Source organism: Phascolarctos cinereus, unplaced genomic scaffold (assembly GCF_003287225.1).
Source record: "Phascolarctos cinereus isolate Bilbo 61053 unplaced genomic scaffold, phaCin_HiC Scaffold_4;HRSCAF=312, whole genome shotgun sequence".
Classification (NCBI taxonomy): Eukaryota; Metazoa; Chordata; class Mammalia; order Diprotodontia; family Phascolarctidae; genus Phascolarctos; species Phascolarctos cinereus.
The window spans coordinates 706,418,194-706,434,415 of NW_027555847.1; the positions used below are offsets into that span (position 1 = coordinate 706,418,194).

General features: G+C 41.7%; 1 protein-coding gene across 1 annotated transcript in view; it reads right to left on the minus strand.

Moving 5' to 3' along the window:
- The window catches only part of KSR2 (kinase suppressor of ras 2), a 582,604-nt gene that overhangs the window by 169,637 nt on the left and 396,745 nt on the right, over positions 1-16,222 (minus strand). The window contains 1 exon segment of the mRNA XM_021007997.1: positions 8,397-8,466. Within this exon segment, the coding sequence (XP_020863656.1) occupies positions 8,397-8,466 (70 nt within the window).

Genomic DNA, 16,222 nt, shown 5'->3' on the forward strand with positions numbered 1-16,222 from the left:
CCCACGATTCTTGGTTACCTTGCACTCTATACGTAAGGAGGTCAGGAGATCTACTTGGGATTTTCTTACCTGTAATAGTTAGAATCCCTGGCTCATTGGCTTCAGCTCCTTTGAAACAGCTGTGAGTCGGGCAAGTCACTTAACTGAACAGGACTCCTGGCTGCTACAACAAGGTGCTGATCTCCATCTAATGGAGGGTGTTTCCACACCAGGAGTACCAAACCACAGAAGTGTACAAAAAAAAATCTCACGTATCCAGTCAGTCAAACACAGTGCCAGGCACTGTACTAAGCACTGGGGAATACAGAAAGGGGCAAAAGATTGTCCCTGCCCTCAAAGAGTCCCCAAAAAACATTCTCAGAAGCTGCCTGGAAAGAGGATGGACTTGATCCTGGTTCAAGCTCTGTCAACAGCTAGCAAACCATTTAACCTCCATGACTTCGCTTTCCTGATCTGACAGATGGTAATAATAACATTTGCTTTACAGATAATTAGGGGCAGCTAGGTGGCACAGTAGATAAAGACCCGGGCTTTGAACCAGAAAGACTCAGCTTCATGAGTTCAAATCGGCCTCAAACACTTACTAGTTGTGTGACCCTATGCAAGTCATTTAACCCTATTTATTGTTTGAGGAGATCTCAGTTTCCTCATCCTAAAATAAGCTGGAGAAGGGAATGGCAAATCACTCCATCTCTTGGCCAAGAAGACACCAAATGGGGTAATTTAACAACAAAGATAAAGTGCTTTGCAAAGTTAGAAGTCTTTTCAAGAACTGAGTAGAGGCATTTTTATTGGTGTTAATATGGACCTTCCTTAAAGTCCCAGAATGCATTAGTACTACGACAAAGATTAGCATGATGAGGAGCCCAGGTGTTATCTATTACAGAACTTCCCCCATTATGCTGATTGGAAAGACTCGTTGCTGATACCAAAACTGACTTTGTATTTCCTCTTTATATGTACATTACTATTTATATACCAGAGTGGCAACTAAGTATGATGGGAGAGAAAGCTTGCCTCAGAGTCGGAAAGACTTGAGTTCAAGTCACACTTCTCATACCCCTAGTGTGCTGTGTAACCCTGGGTAAGACACTTAATCCCTCAGTACCTTAGACAACTCTCTAAAACCATAAATTGCAGAGAAATGCCATCTATGTTGGTAACCATAATAAACACAATAATAGCTAGAACTTATATAACATTTTACAATTTGCAAAGCACTTTACATATGGTCATTACATATCTCCGTTGGTAGAGGGAGTTCCCTCATCAAAGGATCCTGACACTTGGGAAACCTGCAGCTTCCATCCCTCAGGTACTGTCAGCTGACCAAGTGATAACAATCTAAGGAGCTCTAGGCCACGCCGTGTGTCCTGGCACAGTGCATTTAGGATGTCAAGGCAATTTCATCCAACCTGCAACTGAATTTTCTTTTCTGTGTTGTTTCATCCACTTATGAGATCTTTTAGGTCATGGACTATCTCAGCTCTCTATTTGTATCCCCAGGGCTTAACATACAATAAATGCCTCATAATTTTTCATTCATTTTTTTGGCTCATTTACAAGTTTAAAAAAAAACACCAACAATTTTTATTTACTTCTCTGTGTATATGTTGATTTCTTCCACAGACTGGAAGTTCATTGAAGACAGGGACTGTTTTGCTTTTTGTCTTTTTATATCCAACACCTAGTGAATATATGGTACATAGAGCTTAATAAATGCTTTCTTGTTCATTCATTCATTCATTTGTTCATTCACAAGTCTGTTTAAAAACATTTTTAGGAGATTGAAGGAATTAGGACAGCAAGTTATTAATTGTGAGAATTGAGTGAACTGACTCATCTTGTGACTCAATTCTGGAGCTAGCTCAGTTCCCTTTTTTTCAATTATGGGTCTAGTCCAAATTCTGTCTTGAGAAAAGTTTATTCAATTGTGAAATTGAGAGAAAACCTTCTTGCATTGTCTGGATCTAGCCCTGCATGGCTGGGAAGCCGGACCACATCTACCTGATGCTTAGAAACCCTTAACTAAGGACCTAGGTCATTCTGGACCAGAAATTCAGATCCAAAGATTGATGCAAGGAGTTTTCTCACAGTTGTATATCTCAAGCAATTGATATGTCTTATCTGATCTGAAAAATGGCCCTGCACTGGTCAGTTATTGTTTCCATGTTCCTTTGTGGGGGAGGGATGAGACACCTCTTTTTCTGATTTTAGGGAATCGAGCTATTCACTCTCCCCCTCCCAACTTGGAAACTCCCTAATCTTTCCTTCAATTAGAAATCAGATGACCTAAAGTTGTATCATTTCCTTTTAATTTGTTTTATTTGATTAATCATTTTTAAGGTATAAAAGTCTGTCTCTAAGCTGAGGAGGTCTGGTCCTGGTTTGTCGGGCAATTGTCATGCATTGCTTAATAAATGGTTACGCTCAAAAGATCTAACCTTTGTCTCCTCCATCATTTCATCTTCCCCCACCACAATTATTTACTTCTCTGTGTATGTATGTTGTTTTCCTCTATAGAATACAAGCTCCCTGAGGTTAGGGAATGTTATTTTTTGGTCTTTTTATACCCAATATCTAACACAGTGCACGGCATAGTGCTTATTAAATGCTTTTTTCATTCATTCAACAGTATAGTTTAAAAATAAAATCTTTGTGTTTACTTTTTTGGGTACTCATTGTTTTTCTCCATAGAATCTAAGCTCCCTGAGGCAGAAACTGTTTGGGTTCTCTCTCTCTCTCTCTCTCTCTCTCTCTCTCTCTCTCTCTCTCTCTCTCTCTCTCTCTCGCCCAGCACAATACCTGGCATATAGGAGATAACTGAACAATGCGTGTTGAATTTAAATGGCCTACCAGGGGTGGGGAACCTGAGACCCTCTAGGTCCTCAAGTGTGGCATGTGGCCTCAAGGCTGCAGGTTCCCCACCCCTGCCCTAGACCTAACTGAAAATATACCTACATGCACTGCTGCTCCTGTATTTGTTGTTATTGTCACCAACCCAGTATCAGAACAGAAGTATTAACTTAGCTCAGAATGCAGGTCATCAGTTCCCTCTCCAGATGATCTGTTCTGTGGGGCCCCGAGGTGGCTGTTTTCCCTGCATATAATATGCTTTCAGTTACTTATCATTTCAGATGGCCAGGGTGGGGAGGGAGGAAAGGGCTCTTCACAGAAACTTTTGGGAGTTCCATGGGCAGGCAAGTATTCATTTTTGAGTATGTACTGGCTTCTAGGCATGTGATTTATATCAGGCTCATCAGCCAGAATTGGAGTTCTGTTACAGTTAATTAGCGGGAGCTGTGAGCTGAAGCGAACCTTCTTTTCCCCCCATGGGCTTGACAGCTGGGACAACACAGTTCAAGCATGAGGAGGGTGAAATGCTCACTGAAGCTTCAGAGTCTACTCCCCCCCCTCCCTGGGACTTAGAGAGAGAACAGCCTGCAAGTCACTCAGGGTTCACGGAAAGCATATCATGGGCAATTTTGCCTTGGTTCCCAGGAGTGGCTCTGTGGAAGAGTTTTCCAGAAGGACAGTGGTGGCTCAGGTTCAAGAGACATCACTGGGTATGGGTCTGATTGCTGCAAAGCTACATCATAGAATATGCAAAGGGCTAAGGCTATACCCTGGATCCTTTTGGTGGGCCCTTTAATAAAGGAGCTCCTAGTTTGTCTCTTCTCTTCGTGGAAGGGTAGGGGGTAGAATATTGTCAACCATGATTGGTGATTGAGCCAAGAGGAACTCAGTAAACTAGAGAAGCTTTTTTTTTTTTTAAAGCTGGCCTCTTCTTGAGACCCAGTCTTCCTTGAACTTCCAGCTAGGAGGGAAGGGATTTCTCTTCCTTAGTGGTAGCTAGGTGTCGCAGTGGCTACAGTGCTGGACCCGAAGCCAGGAAGACTTGAGTTCAAATCCTGTTTCAAACTCTATCTGTGTGACTCTAGATGCCTACCTGCCTCAGTTTCCTCATCTGTAAAATAGGGATAATAATAGCACCTAACCTCCAAGGAGGATGAAATAAGGTAATATTTGTAAAGTATTTTGCAAACCTTTAAGCACTACATAAATGCTGACTATTGTTCTTATCATTATATTGTTATTATTGGTATTGTCATTCTTTCTGTCCCTCTCCACTAGCAGCTATGGAAGCTACCACATATATTTGCCACGTGAGACTGAGGCTGGATCCTTAGCTGCCTCCTCTGCTTTGTGTTTCTTTTCCTGAATGCAGAAATCTTGAAAGATGAATGTTTACCTCATGAAGCTGAGAGGTCTGGGTCACTGAATGGGGTGCTTGCTACCTAAGGAAAGGTGCTTCCTGCAACTACACTCGTCCCAGAGAAGCAGTTGACTGCTGCCAGAAGAATGAGAAATGCATGCCTGACTGGTCAGATGATACAGACCTTGAGCTGCTGCTCAGACAGCACATATCTGAGGTGAACATAAAATATCTCTCAGAATTACTCCAAGTCTCCTGGGAGTTTATTTCTTTCAGAAGAGTATAACAGGAGTTATAGATGATTGTTTCTTACTTTAAGAATCTGTCAAAGAATGTTTATGAGTCTTGTGCTTTAAGGATTATTTTGTGATGGAAGAAATAAATAGCTGTCCTATACCTGATATCTACTACTTTGCACATTTCCTAAAATGGACCTTTGTTAGTCTTCTTTCAGGAAACCCTACACATGAGCCAAGTCTAAGCTCTCAGAAATTTACTTTGATGTCCTGCTTTAGAATGGGGGACATGAAGAGTGCAAGAAAACATTTTTAGAGGAAATGCTTATCCCAGATTGAGTTTGGTCCACTTGAGCCAGGGCATTTTGTGAGATCTGGGCGCCTGCTGGGCCAAGGGCTGCACAAGCATGGAGGCAACTCAAAGTATCAGCATCTTCAGAAATTCAAGAATCTCCGAGTGGAAAGGGACCTTCACGGGCTCATCTGGTCCAACCCATACCTGAACAAGAATCCCTTTTATAGCACTGTCCAAAGGGCGCATCTAACCTTGGCATAGAGACTTCCAGTGAGAGGGAAATGGACATTGAATTTGGAATTAGGGGACCAAGTTTCAAATGTTTTCATCCTGGCTCTACCACACTGGACTTAAGCTCTCTGAGACTCACCTTCCTCTTGTGTAAAATGAGGGGCTTGGACCAAATGACCTCTAATGTAACTTCCAGCTCTACAGCTACAATCCTATTTATTATCTCAAAGTTGCCCATTCCTCTTCTAAATAGCTCTGATCATTAGGAAGCATTTCTTCATATTAAGATTACAATTAACTCTTGAGACCTTAATAATAACAATTAATAACAGCTAGCATTTATAAAGTGCTTTAGGTTTTGTAAAGCATTTACAAATATCATCTCATTTGATCCTCACAACAACCATAGGATAAAGGGGCTATTATTATCCCCATTTCACAGATAAGGAAATTGAGGTAGGCAGAGATAAAGTGACTTGCCTAGGGTTACACAGCTAGTAAGTATCTGAGACTGGATTTGAACTCAAGTCTTCTTATTCCAGGCCCAACACTCTATCCACTGTGCTATCTAATTGCCAGATTCTATCTATACCTGTAGGGTCAAGCAGAACTGGGACCATGTCTTCTATCAAATGAGATAATCAATAAGTGTGTACTATAAGCCAGATGTTGAGGATACAATATCAAAAATGAAACTAACACACTCTCTCTCTCTCTCTCTCTCTCTCTCTCTCTCTCTCTCTCTCTCTCTCCTCCATATATATATATATATATATATATATATATATATATATAATATATATATATATATGTATATATATATATGTATATATATACATATATATATGTATATTATATATGTATATATATATATACATACACATATACACTTACGTGTGTGTATATATATACACATACACTTATATGTGTGTGTATTATATATATATGTATAGTACTTTGTAGATATGTGAGGTACTTTGTAGGCCTTAAAGTGCTATAGAAACATCTGTTATTATATTATTGCTTATGATAACGATGATGATTAATCCTTAATATTAAGCAAGTTGGCCATCAAGATATGACTGAGCAAGAATTTCTGCCTTGGTTAAGGTTTTTACAGTTTTTTGTTTCCTGGTAATTTCCTGAGATCGAAGTTGTTAACGGTTCTCAAATGAAGTGGAGGTATCTAATTTAAAATCCATTTGGGACACAGCATCCTCTGGGAGGAAGGCACTGAGCCATATTCTTCCTCCCCAGTGGCATGTAAGCCCAGGTACTATGCCACGTTTATCTTTGTGCCCTCCCACCAGTGTCTAACACAGGGCGTGTGTGGCACAAATTAGGCAATTCATCATTAAGGATTACTGATGAATTGATTTTACGCACCTGGAGTGTGGAGGCTCGGCTTCTAGCCCAGCTGTCCTGATACCTGGCTGGGTGAGCTTAGGCACATCATAAGCTCTCAGAGCCTCAGGTTTATCATCTGAAAAAAGACTGGACAACATGATCTAAGGGCCCTTCCAACTCTGATTCTGTGGCTCAAAGGGATAGAATGAAAATCCCCTCTCTTCACTGGAAGACAATTTTGTCCTGCCAACAGCAGGAATGCCTAAGTGACAGAGAGGGACAGTTGGCAATAGCAGCCCCTTGGCTCAATTCCTTACATCTTCAGAAAGGAATTCTACTGATCAGGAGACATTTAGCAACTGCCTTTTCCCCTGAAACTTCCTCTCTGGTATGACCATCTCCATCCTTCCACAATTTGCCCCCCTGCCCCATCTCTGTCCCCCTTCTTACTCCTTTCTCTTTTCTTTCTTCCTCCTTCTCTCTTTCTCTTCTCTTCTCTCTCCGTCTCTCTCTTTTCTCTATCCCCCTTCTGTCTCTCTCTCTTCTCTGTCTCCTTTCTCCACCTCTTTTTCTCTGTCTCTGTCTTCTCTCTCTGCCTTTGTCTCTCTATCTCTCTCTGTCTCTGTCTCTCTGTCTTCTCTTTTCTTCCTTTCTATTTCTGTCTTCATTCTCTCTCTTTGTCTATCTCTCTATCTCTGTCTTCTCTCTTTCCCTCTGTCTCTCTGTTTCTCTCTTCCCTTTCCCTTTGTCTCTCTGTCTCCATCTCTTTCTTTCTCTGTCTCTGTTTATTTCTCTCTGTGTCTCTGTCATTGTCTCTATGTCTCTGTCTCTGTCTCTCTCTGTATCTCTCTTCCTTCACAAAGTCTTTAGAGGCCATCATAGAGAGATTGTAGCCATTTCATCATGACCTTGGGGACTTATCAGCAATAGAAATGGTAACATGAAGGCTCATCTCAGAAATCATTTTTCTATCCATCAGAAAAGAATGGATCACATCAGGAAGTCAAAGATCTGATCCAGTGAAGTGAGAGAAGAATTTGGGCCAGGAGACATGGCATTACAGAGGTGGGTGGTTCATCCCCCAGATGCAGCTCCTTTCAGCACCTTCTCTGGCATCTCTCCCTGGAGATTGCCAGGATCTCTTTGGAAGGGAATGGCTTGAGGCTGAGATACCAATGGAGGTGGCATTGGATATGTCTGAGCAGCAGCTACCCTGTCCTCAGCAGAATGACCTGAGGGGACTTCTAGAACACAAAAGCTGTTCTGTGCAAGAGGGAGCAAAACAGTTCTAAGACTAGAAGGGACTTTAGAGGCCATGTAATCTGAATCTCTTATTTTACAGAAGAGGAAACTGAGGCCTAGAGCAGTACAGCAATGTTAATTTGACAAGCACTCCAGCACCGACTACGTGCCAGGCCTGGAGCCACATCTTCCTGACTCTGACTTCCCTGAGGAAGCTAATGGTGCAGTGCATAAAGTCCTGGACCTGGAGTCAGGAAGACCTGAATTCAAATCCAGTCTCAGATACTTCCTAGCTGTGTGACCCTGGGCAAGTCATTTAGCCTCTGTTTGCCTCAGTTCCTTCAATTGTAAAAAAAAGTGTAATAACATCTACCTTTCAGAATTGTGAAGATCAGGGACAGCTAGGTGGTGCAGTGGATAGAGCACCAGCCCTGAAGTCAGGAGTACCTGAGTTCAATTCCAGCCTCAGACCAAACACTTGACACTTACTAGCTGTGTGACCCTGGGCAAGTCACTTAACCCCAACTGCCTAAAAACAAAAAACAAACAAACAAACAGAATTGTGAAGATCAAATGAGATAATATTTATAAAGGGCTTAACTTTACCTCTCCAGGCCTCAGTTTCCTCATCCGTTAAATGGGGAAAATAATAGCACCTACCTCTCAATTCTGTAAGGGTCAAATGTGATGACATATGTAAAACACTTTGTGATCCTTAAAGTGCCATATAAATGCTAGCCTTAATGGTCCAGGGAGCATCTTCCATTGTAGAGAAATGAAATATGAACACCATCCCACCTCCCTTCCCCGTCCCCCAAATCCAGCCTACCTGTGTTTTATTGAGTTGCCTAGATCTCTTCGAGGAATCTGAGGAGACCATCGAGGCACTGACAGTGTGTCTGGAGGAAGAAAGCAGAGAGGCAGAAGGAGCAGATTATTCAGCAGATAAGCACAATTTCCCCAACTTTGAATGACTGAGGGCAGGACCTAGAGGCCCTGTGGGACTTGAGATAAGAATCTCCAAAATTTCTAGTAATCAGGGGGCTGGGGCAGCTAGGTGGTGCAATGCATAGAAGACCAGGCCTGGAGGCAGGAAGGCTCATCTTCATGAGTTCAAATCCAGCCTCAGATACTTACTAGATGTGTGATCCTGGGCAAGTCACTTAAACATGTTTGTCTCAGTTTCTTCATCTGTAAAATGAGCTGGAGAAGGAAATGGCAAAGCACTCTAGTACCTTTGCCAAGAAAACCCCAGAGGGGGTCATAAAGACTTGGAAATGACTGAGCAACGACAAAATCAGGAGGCCGTGGCTGCCTGAAAAAAGCAGTCAGTGAGTGAATGGGCTTATTTACCCAACCCCAGGTCTCTGGTATCAGAGTCCCTGCACAAAATTCAGAAAGCACCTTACTATAGGGCAGGGAAGAAAGTTCTGGATTTGGAGTCGGAGGACCTGGGCTCAAAGTCAGAGGGCTGCTTATCATTGTGATACCATAGGTAACTCCTTTTATCTCGGTAACTGACGGTCACCTATAAAGTGGCTATACTCATCTATTAAGTGAAAAGACCAAGCTAGATGTTCTCTATCATCACTTTCGGTCAGTCAGGCGATAAGCATTTATTAAGCCCCTACTATGAGCCAGACACTATAGTAAGTGCTGGGGAATTCAAGAAAGGCGAAAGATGGTCCCTGCCCTCAAGGAGCTGATAATCTAACCAGGAAGAAAATACGAAGACAACTATGTGCAACTAAGAGTTTGCTGTTGTTGTTGTCAAGTCGGTTCAGTTGTGTCCAACTCCCCATGATCCCCTTTGGGGCTTTCTTGGCAGACACTGGAGTGGTTGGCTATTTCCTTCTCCAGCTCATTTTACAGATGAGGAAACTGAGGCAAACAGGGTCACACAGCCAGGAAGTGTCTGAGGCTGGATCTGAATTCAGGTTCTCCTGACCCCAGGCTCTATCCACTGCACCACCTAGCTGCAAACAAGATAGAGACAGGATGAATTGGAAATAATTTAAAGGGAATTAATGGCATTAAGGGAGATTGAGAAAGGCTTTTTATAGGAAGTAGGATTTTAGGTGGGAAGGAAGCCAAGGACATGGAGATGAGAAGTAAGAGCTTTACAGGCATGGGGGTCAGCCAGTAAAAATGCCCACAATCAGGAAATGGAGTGTTGAATTTAAGGAATATCAAGGAGGACAATGTCACCGGATCATAGAGTATATGGGGGAGGGGTGTGTGAGGTGTAAGAAGACCATGAAGGGCAGGGGAAGGCTGGCTATGAAGGGCTTTGAATGTCAGACAGAGGGTTGTATGTGTGATGCTGGAGGCAGCAGGGAGCAACTGGGGTTTACTGAATAAAGAGGCCAAAGGGTCAATTTGTTGTTTGCCCTTCATTCTCGAAGAGGTCCATGGCATCAGGAGGGTGATGCCATGACCTGTAGGTGAATTGGATTTAAGGAGAGCTGGTAAAAGTCACCAGCCTCACTTTCTCCTCCAGAGTTATTTGGGGCCAGTGGCTAGATATGGATCAGGACTACTGGAGATGGCCCTGGATGCAGTGCGAAACCTTGGCCTTTTCTCAGGGAGATCAGTTTAACAGCAGAGTGGAAGACAAATGGCGGAAGATAAACCAAATCGCAGGCTAAAGCAACAATCTGGGCATGAAGGGATGAGGGTCTGCACCAGGGTGTCAACAGTGTCAGAGAACAGAAGGGGACATACATGAGACATCTGACAAAGGAGGAGCTAACAAGAGCTGGCAACAGATTGAATATGGAGGGTGAGTGTGAGGAGTGCAGGATGACATCTAGGCTGAGAGCCTGGTGGACTGGGAGGCTGGTGGTACCCTTAACAGTAACAGAGAAGTGAGGGAGAGGGAGGTTTTGGGGGGAAAGGTAAGCAGTTTAGTTTGGGCTGGGTGGAGTTTAAGATATCTGTGTGACAGAAGGCATAATTTAATTCAGTAAATCAGGGGTTCTTAACCGTTTTTGCAGCATGTACCCTTTGGCAGCCTGATGAAGCCTATGGATCTCTTTCCAGAATAATGTATTTAAATACATAAAACAACATCGACGAGAATACAAAGGAAATTAATCATACTGAAATACAGTTAGCAAAAAAAAAAATTTAAGTTAACTGATCCCAAGTTAATATCTCTTGCAGGTAATATATTTATTGAATATCTAATAGGAGCTTGGTACTTAAGGAAATATAGAGATGGATATGACAAAGTCCTTTTCCTTCAAGAGTTTTCTCTAGTTTAACTTAAAGACAAAATGTCAAACTAAGGATAGCCAATTTAAGAAACTTGAAAGGGAAGGCAGGAAAGAGAAAAGATGGGAAGAAAAAAAAAGAAATAGATTACATGCTCTCTCCAACTCTCTCTCCTCCTGAGAACTGGAGCCCTATATGCCCTAGCTGTTAGCTCCCTGAGATGTTGCTTACTTGGGTAACATAAGGGATATGGGTAGAAATAATGCTTTCCTATCGGGGTATCTCACAACTGAATCCTGCTAGTCATCAACCCCAGATCTTCTTAATTCAGTGCTTACTCTAAGCCTAGCACTCTGCTAGACCCTGGGGAACATCCATGGCAAGCTTCAGATGGTCAAAGCTCTTCAGAAGCTTACACTGAGCTTGGAATGATGGGAAATGCATTCAGGTTGGAGTCAAAGAATGGGATCACAGAATATCAGAGCTGGATAGGACCTCAGTGACCATCCTGAACAACAATCATCCTTCCAACATCCCTGGCCAAGATAAGTGACCAGGCAGCCTTTTCTTGATGAACTCCAGGAGAAGGGGAAAGTGGGCATTTTATCCTTGGATTATATCCAATTGTTTTCCAACATCAAGCCTAGAATTACTGCTTTGAAACTTGTACTCACTGTTCGTAGTTGAATCTTCTCTCTTCTTAACTTTCTGTAGTCTGGCTGCCTACCTCATTAACCAAGTAAATTTGCTCTCTCCAAAGTTACCAATGATCTCTTAATTATGGAATCTACTGGCCTTTTCTCAAGCATCATCCTTACTGCAGCCTTTTTTTTTTTACACATCCATCACCCATTTTGTCTTGATATTCTCTTCTCTCTAGTTTTGCATGACACTGCACTTTCCTGGTTCTCTTCCTCCCGATCTGACTGCTTCTTCTCAGTTTCCTTTGTTGGATCTTCATCTACGTCATGTTCACTAACCATGGGTGTTGTCCAGCATTCTGTCCTGGGCTCACTTTTCTTCTCCCTATATGATATCTCATTTGTTGACCTCATCAGTGTCCATAGATTCAACTATCAGCACCATACAAATGATTCTTAGATTTCTTTGTCCAGCTTTAGCCTCTCTGCCACCCTCCAGCCTTACTTCTCCGACCGCCTATTGAAAATTTCAAATTGGCTGTCCTAGAGACATTTTAAACTCAACACATCAAAAAAAAGTGAAAATCATCATCTTTTCCCTGCAAACCTTTCCCTTTTCTTATCTTCTCTCTTACTATTGAGGGTACCACAATTCTCCAGACTCATAATTTAGGTATCATCTTCAGCTCCTCACTGTCTCACCCTCCCGCCCCCCATATCCAATCAGTTGCCAAGTCCTGTTATTTCTACCTTTGTGACATCTTTCATATTCAATCCCTTCTCTCCTCTGACATTTTTGCCACCATCCTGACACAAGCTTGAACTATTACAATAGCTTTGCTGATCAGTTTCTTTGTCTCAAGTTGCTCTCTATTTCCAATCCATCCTCCATTCAATTATCAAAGCAATTTTCCAAAGTGGAAGCCTGACTAGGCCATCACCAAGAACCAGAAGAACACAATTTATTGGTGTGAGAGATGTGAACTTTCCAAATGCCTGAAAATTACAGAATTTCAGATAGGACCTTAGAGACCACCTGAAAAAGGAACCTCTCTATGATATATACAAGTGGGCATCTAGCCTTTGCTTAAAGATATTTCCAGTGCAGACAAAGTCCTTATATTGTGAGTTATCCTGTTCTACTTTTAGATATTTCTCTTAGGAAATTTTCCTTATAATTCTGAGGCATTGCTCTCCTGATCAATGACTCCCACTCTATGACTGTCATTTCAGGAAGTTATCCCTGCCATGCTTCACTTATGCATGGACTCAGTCTCTCCATTGTGCTCTTCCTACTTAATAGCCATGTTACCTCTTACCAGTCACTCTTCTTCTCTCCTTTGTCTGCCTCCTTTCTGGTTTCCTTTTATGTGTTATTTTCCCAAATTAGAATGTAAGCCCCATGAGGTTATATTTGTCTTGTTTGTATTTGAATCCCTGGAATTTATCGCCATGTGTCAGACATAGTAAAAGTTAAATAAATTCCCCCCCCTATCTGTTCTGTCTATCTGTCTATCTATCTCATCTGTCTATCTGTTTGTTCATCTATCACCTATCAATCATTCTATCATTTATTTATCATCTATCTATCTATTATTTATCTATATCTTTTATTTGAATTTGTCTATCTACATTTTGCTAGCTAGCTTAACTTTGTCTCTTTGAAACTTCCAGCCATTGCTAAACAGAACAAGGCTAACCTGTTTTTCATGTGACAGTCCTTCAAATACTGAAGACAATTATCATGCCACTTCACTCACACACACACACACACACACACACACACACACACACACACACACACACACTTGGTCTTCTCTTCTCTATCCTGAACAATCCCAGATGGCATGAACTCAACACCCTTTTAATATGTTGGTCTTACAATGGAAAGAGCCATGGCTTTGAAGTCAGAGGGGCTGAGTTATAATTCTACCCAGATTCTACTTGCATGACCTTGGACCAGTAACTTAACTTTCACAGGTCTCAGTTTTTTCAACTGTAAAATGAGCTAGCTAGCCTCTAAGGTCCTTTCTAACTCTAAATCGATGGTGTTCTCTGCTTCATTCAACTGTGGCTGATTTGTTGTTGAGGGCTCAGCATGACTCATTTTTCCTCTTTTAAAATTGAAAAATCTACAGAAAAAAAGAGGAGTAAGAGACATTGAACAAGAATTGCAAAATGCTTTATGTTCATTATCTCATCTGATCCTCACAACAAGCCTGGGAACTGGTGCTGTTATAATACCCAATTGTAGAAATGGATATTATATGAAGAGAGTAAAGCTCAGAGGATTACAATGACTTGTCTAAGGTCACAGCTGGCAAGTGCCAATGGTGGGATTTGAATTTGGGTCTTCTGGATGCCCAATTCTACTTCCCACTTTTTCCTTTACACTCCATTGCACGTTCAGTCCCTAACACCCAGGGGGAATGAGTTTTTTCTTAGATCACTTTCCTTCTAGACTAAGGCCAGAGTTTCTTGGGAGTACTGGGGCAAAGAGCAATGTGTAGGATGAATGAAAGAGGGGGGAAAGAATCAGAAAAGGAAAAGGAACCTTCCCCTTGACAGAGCAGTAGGGGTGGGGGCTAGGAATGTACAATGTTGAATACATTGCCAGCCACTCTAGCCTTGTTTTTGCTCAACTGGCTTTTTTCTTTGTTAACAAGGGAATAGTCAGTTCTGGGTGGAAGTGATGTTTGGAGGGGAGAATACATACATACATACACACATATGTATGTACATACACATACACATGAATGGTCATGTCTAAATGAGAGTGATATAAAAACAAAATACATCACTTACTTTAAAAAAAAAAGAAAATGGGAAGGGAGAAAAAGGAATCTGATTTTGAGCTGGAGAGGATTTACAAGCTCATTTGGGCTCAAAGTATCATTTAATAGATGAAGAAACTGAGGCTCAAAGAGATTAATGGGCCCACCTTAAGTTACACAGCTGTTAAGGGGCAGAGAAGGAATTTAAACCTAGGTCCTTTAGGGACTTCTTAAGCTGAGGTCTATGAATGTATTTTTAAAAAATATTTTGTCAACTGTATTTCAGTGTAATTTGTTTCCTTTGCAATCCTTTGTATTTTATTTTATACACTTAAATCCATTATTCTGAGGTCCAAAAGGGATCTATAGGCTTCACGACACTGTCAAAGGGGTCCACAACACAAAAAAAAATGGTTAATAACTCCTATTCTACATGCACCATACAAATGTGCAGCTCAAGGACTTGGAAGACAAACATTTCAAGCCTCCCAACTTTCCCTGGGGCTAGTTCTGGGTGCTGGGAAGGAGATCAGACCATTCAGGCCACCTCCTCCTCCCTGCTATTTGCCACCCTCCAGCTCCCACTGCTTCCTTCTTCAATAAGCACAGAGGCCATCTGAGAAGCATTCCTCTGCACTGGATGCCTAATCACTGGTTACACTTTTTTTCTCAAATATATTAGATGCTCAAAAAACATATGTAATTAACCTTAATAACACAGATTCATTTCCCCAATATCTCCCACAGGTGAGCAACAATGAATTTTGTCAGTTATATTAAGCATCCTATCATTGGTTTCCAGCAACAACCATTTATAGCATGGAAGGGCACGGGTGGATGGAGATTTGAACCCTGAAATTCTATCTTGACTTCCTTATGTTTGTATTTCATCATCCCTGCCAATTATTCTAAAAACTTATATTTTTTTAAAGAGAAGACACAAATCTACTGGTAAGCCAGGGCCGTTATTATAAGCAGTAAGGCAAACAGCATTTACAGCAATTAAATTGAGACAGCAGGCTTCTGTTTAACCAATCAAAGCACCTATTAAGATGTCTCAGTGGCAGAACAAAAGCTCTTTTTCCAGTCCAATTTTCTGATAACCAGGAATACAGACTCCGAGTCATATTTTGCATATCGCTAGTCCCTGGTATCTTTTGTCCTGGGATCTCAAAGCAGATGGATAACAGAAAGTTCTCCCCCAAAGCCCATGGGTTAGTCTTATCAGCTCCAGTTGAAAAGCAACCTTGTATGGTGGGAAAGCACTGTAGGCTAGGAGTCAGGAGGAATCAGCAGAAGCTCCCTGTGACATTTGAGCTGGGAATAGAATGGAAAACTCCCTGGACAAGGAAGCAGGAGAGGTGGTTCTAACAATAGCTGATATGCATTTCAGGCTCCAAGATTTGAAAAATTCTTTGCAAAAATGATCTCAACTGATTGACCCAAGTCTGCAACTTCCGGCTGTGTGACCTTGAGAAAATAGCTTTCCTTCTCTGTGCCAGAGTTTCCTCACTTGTATGATGAGGGGCTTAGATTGCAAAACAAGTCATTGGATCATGCATGCATTTAGAGCCAGAAGGAACTTTAGACATCAACCCATCGTCCCCTCATTTTGTAATAGCAACAAGGTCATCTGATGAAAAGTATATGCCCAGAAAAACATAATAATAATTTTCCTTTACATTATGCTTTAAAGTTTACAGACAGGCCACTCATGTAGCAAGACACAGAGAAAACCACCGGCTAGCCTATGTGCTCCACTGATCTCTATTCAATGTCAAAAGAAGGAAAAGAAGGCCTGTGGGTAGACTCCCTGTGTTGGATTTTCAGGAGGGCTAGAGTCACAAGAAGGCAAGTCATTTAACTGGCCTTGCTTCCTTCTATGTAAAATAAGGTAATTGGAACTAAAGAGCTTCTGAGGTCCTTTAACGTTCTAAATCTATGAGCCTAACACATGGAAATTACAGCAGTTTTGAAAATAAGCCAAGAGGCTCCTCTTTTCCCAAGCCCCCAAAAGCCAATCT